This window comes from Salvelinus sp. IW2-2015, unplaced genomic scaffold (genome assembly GCF_002910315.2).
Source record: "Salvelinus sp. IW2-2015 unplaced genomic scaffold, ASM291031v2 Un_scaffold8282, whole genome shotgun sequence".
NCBI classification, from domain to species: Eukaryota; Metazoa; Chordata; class Actinopteri; order Salmoniformes; family Salmonidae; genus Salvelinus; species Salvelinus sp. IW2-2015.
In genome coordinates this window covers 6211-10763 of record NW_019949542.1, presented here as the reverse complement: position 1 = coordinate 10763, position 4553 = coordinate 6211, and the positions used below count along the sequence as shown (strand labels likewise).

Below are 4553 nucleotides of genomic sequence, written 5' to 3'. Positions count from 1 at the left end.
GGTCTGTCTGTGTTGGGGTCTGTTTGGGATGTGTTGGTCTGTTTTGGTTTGGGCTCTGGTGGTGTTGGGTTGTCTGTGTCTGGGTACTGTGTTTGGGTCCTGTCTGTGTTGGGTCTGGTGTGGTTGGGGTGGTGTGTTGGGGTCTGGTGTGTTGGGGTCTTTGGGGCTGGGGTGTTGGGGTCTTCTGTGGTTGTGGTCGGTCTGTTGTGTTGGTTTGTGTGTTTGGTGTCTGTGTTGGGTTGGTGGTTTGGGTCTGGTGGGCTGGTTGTTGGGTCTGTCGGTGTTGGGGTTTGGTGGTGTTGGGGTCTGCGTGGTGTTGGGGTTGGGGTTGGACGATGGTGTAGGGTTGGCGTTACTGGTCGTTGGGCCATCAGTCTGGGGGGTGTTGGGGTCTAGGTGGCGTTTGGGTCTAGTGGTGTTGGGGTGTGGTGCGTTGGGTGCGGTTTGGGTTGTGGTGTTGGGTCTGGATGTGTTGGGGTCTGTGTGTTGGCGTCTTCTGTGTCTGGGTCTTCTTGTGGGTGTTGGGGTCGTGTCTGTGTTGGGTTGTGGTAGTTGGTTGGTGGTTGGCTCTGTCTGTGGTTGGGTCTGGTGTGTTGGAGTCTTTCTGTGTTGGTCTGGTGTCTTGGGGTCTGTTCTGTGTCTGGTGTAGTGTGTTTGGGGTCTGTCTTGCTTGACAGGGTCTGGTGGGCTGGTGGTGTTGGGGTCTAGTGTAGTATTCTGTACTGACCTGCAGCTAGCAGCTGGTTACTGGAGGAGCACGTCTCTGTGGCTTTCCTTCTCCAGCTCTCCACCTGTAGAGAGACCATGTATTAATTAACCAACTAACCAATCAACCAACCAATCAATCAATATGTATTAATACAACTCATTAAAAAAAAGTCTGTCACAAAACAGCACAGTGGAAAACTTTGAAGAAAACTTAAAACGGTTGTGAACCAAATAGAATAGGCCTATATCAGGTGTGTACAAGGTGTCTGTGACTGACTGTACCTCTCTCTGGTTGGGGAATCCATTGGAGCTGATGATGCGTTTGTAGTACTGAACAGAGGCTTTTGGGTAACGTGGTTTATTCTTGTTGAGGAAGTCCACGTAGAACAGGCCAAACCTCTCAGAGAAGCCTTCRTCCCACTCAAACTTGTCCAGCAGCGACCAGGCTGTGTAACCCTTCACGTTCACTCCGTCCTTAAGGGCTGTCATGTGGAGAAAAGACCAGCAGAGGGTGCTATAGGAGTTCACTTGCCCAGTATCAATAGATGAAAGCAATTCACAACTTCTATCTTGTTCTGACACACAAACGATGGTCTCCTGGTCTCCTCCCGACCTGTTCCTCCCTTCTCCTCCGACGCTGTACTCCTCTGACATCTCCTGTATTCACCCGGTACAGGCGCTCGGGTCTTCGGCGCATGGTCTCCTCTCTCTGACAGCCTCGTTTCTCCCCTGGTCTCGCACCTCACTGCGTCGACCCTTGGTTCGTCCCTGTCTTTCCCTGGATTCTCTCTCCCAGCACCCATGTCTACCCTGCTGTCTCCCTCCCGACCCTGTCTCCCTGGATCTACCCAGCTTCCCGACCTGTCATCCCGTGTCTCCCTCGAGCCTGATGCTCGAGCTCTCCCTGTCTCACAACCTGTCTCGTCGCTCCTGACGCTTCGTCTCCTGTTCTCCTCTCGCCGGCCCTGTCGCCCTGTCTCCTCGCCCAGACTGGCCTTGTCGCCTTTCCTCCCCGACGCCTCTTGTCTCCCGCTGGCGGTTCTCCTGCCGACCCTGGTTCTCTCTTACGAACTGAAGAACTCCCTCGTCTCATGCTGCGACCCCTGGGTCTCCACCTGTCTTCCGACTCCTGTAGCCTGGAGATCAACCAGACCGCTCGGTCTTCCTCTCCGAGCCCTGTCTCCCTGTCTCACACCTGTTCTCCTCTCCCCGTACGGCCTGGGTACTGCCACACAGCGTGTGCATGAGAAGATCTGGTCTCCTCCTGTACCTGTCTCCCGCTGATCTGCTCTTCCCGAGACTCTGTCTCCATCCGACTACTACGTTATAGATATGAGGACTATCCCCGACCGCTGGTCTCCCATGGATAAGTCTTCCGCAGACCCGTTCTTCTTTTTGGGTTAGCGTAGATGTAGTTGCGTGAAGCATATACACCACACCGATAATTGATATTTTTACATTGGAATTATTAATTGGCGTTTGTTGGTGTACTCCCTGTCATACAACCACTAGATACATCCCAGACACCGGTACGCCTGTCTCCCTGATCTCTCCGACCCGCCATGTATGACTCCATGATCATGGTGAAAACTTACGTCTGAGACTAAATCCTTTGTTCATACCATATAACCAGATACTATGAGACTGGCGGTCCATACCTCCGAACCGCCACGAAGCGAAATTTGATCTCAGTAGGGGTTCCATACCTCCGGGAGAGGGTAAGCGGGCATTAGCTCATTGTCTTTCTTCTTCGGCTCTTCCGGATTTGTCTCCTTATGGACACAAGCCACTAATGCTACATATGTGTTGAGTACCTATGATTTTTTAAAAGCCGGTCCATAAGGAAGTTGGTGTATGCAAATTGATAGAAATAAGAAATTAAGTTTTGAGGAGAGAAAATAGATAGACAATGTTTTTACATAGAGAGGGATGTATTTTTGCTTCTGCGTTTTTCTTTCTCGCTTTAGGCCTCTCTGGGCGCCTTGTGTCAGGGAAGTGTTGTTTCTGTTGCAATGTTAACTAGGTTTTTCTATTTTAAGGGACTAAAGTGCACCTGTTAGATATAAATGAAGAGTGGAGTTACTTATATTTTGAATATTATAAATATATTGGGTTTGGTAGGGTGGGGCGTAGAGTGAGTTGGTGGAGAGAGAGATATTGTTTACTATTGGTTTGATGGAAGACATGGAAAAGAATATAAGTATATTTTTGAATGAATATTAGAACGCGGGTTGGGTTTCCAATCTCCGTAAGTCATGATGGTTTCCTGTTGTTTCAGGTGCAACAAAAGGAGGCACTCAAGCAAAAGACAGGCAAAAAAAAAAAAAAACAAACAGAACAAAAAATAAAAAAAAAGTTATAGGAAAAAACAACAAAATTACACCGACAAATAATCATACACCCAGATATTGTGTGGAAAAAAAATATAAAGTGAAATGAGAATTTAAACAAATATAAAATTATAAAAAAATCCCATAATAACAAGAAGAAAAAAAAAAAAACAACTAGTTACTAAGACTTTTCTCAAAAAAAGCAAAAAAAGAAAAAACTACCTCCCGGACCTAAAAGAAAAAAACAAAAAAAATAGGGTCTACCATGTCTCAAAAAAAAAAACTATACAAACAAACACAGACACTGTCTCCCTGGTCGTTATCCACTATATATATATATCTATATAAAAAATAAAAAAAAAAATACAACATTAATAAGTTTATAAAATTAAAAAAAAATAAATAAAATATAACTAATAAGAAAACAAGAAAAAAAAAATAATAAAATACCACACCAAAAAAAGACATAGATCTCTCACCGAACCGTACCCCCTGTACTCCACATCACCACCCATCTCCATAGATACTCCTCCCAAGAGCCTGGTACCTCCCTGTTCCATCCCGAACCTGGTCTCCACTGTCTCCTCAGGGACCGCTGGTCTCCTGAATCTCCTCCAGAAAGCTGTCCCCCTAAGACTCCATCCACACCTGATTTGCTCCTCCGACTCTCCCTGTCTCCTCCGGACCTGTCTCCTGTCTCCTCCGACCCTGTCTCCCTGTCTCCTCCTGACCCTGGGTCTCCCTGTCTCCTCGACCCTATCTCCTGTCTCACCACCCTGTCCTCCTCTGACCCTGTCTGCCTGTTCTCTCTCGATCCTGTCTCACTCCCGACCTGTCTCCTCCCGATCCTGTCTCCTCCCGACCCTGTCTCCTCCCGATCCTGTCTCCTCCCGACCCTGTCTCCTCCGGACCCTGTCTCTCCACTAGACCCAGTATGGGAACCCCATGATCTACGTGACAGAGAATGGGGTGTCAGAGAAGGTGCAGAGGTGCACAGACCTGTGTGATGATTGGAGGATGCAGTACTTCAAGGATTACATCAATGAGATGCTCAAGGGTGAGGAACCGATCTATCAGAGGAAATAACATCCTCTTCATATTACCTTTAAGAAAGGTTTAGTACACCTGTAGAGGAAAATAATAACCTGTTTATATTACCTTGAAAAAAGGTTTAGTACACTGTAGAGAAAATAAAACCTGTTTATATTACTTGAAAAAGGTTTAGTACACTGTAGAGAAAATAATAACCTGTTTATATTACCTTGAGAAAGGTTTAGTACACTGTAGAGAAAATAATAACCTGTTTTATTACCTTGAAAAAAGGTTTAGTAACTGTAGAAGGAAATATCTGTTTATTTACTTGAGATAAGGTTAGGTAGAGAAAAGAATCTAATATCATAGAGGTTTTAGTAAAACGTTCATTTTTTCTTGTATAACAAGTAATTGTTTAGTGAACTGGCATCATTTTAGGACAAACAGGTGTTTTGAGTGTGTTTTGAAGTTTCACTGTCTAAT

At 46.0% G+C, this 4553-nt stretch overlaps 1 protein-coding gene across 1 annotated transcript; it reads right to left on the bottom strand.

Annotated features, from left to right (window-relative positions):
• Window positions 1–700: 700 nt before the first annotated feature.
• LOC139022511 (lactase-like protein) lies at window positions 701–1223 on the bottom strand. The gene is made up of 2 exons (XM_070442350.1): window positions 991–1223; window positions 701–791 (listed from the first exon to the last, which is right to left on the bottom strand). Exons 1-2 carry the CDS (start codon window positions 1195–1197, stop codon window positions 705–707), a joined length of 294 nt encoding a protein of 97 aa, XP_070298451.1. The 5' UTR covers window positions 1198–1223; the 3' UTR covers window positions 701–704.
• Between the last annotated feature and the right edge of the window lie 3330 nt (window positions 1224–4553).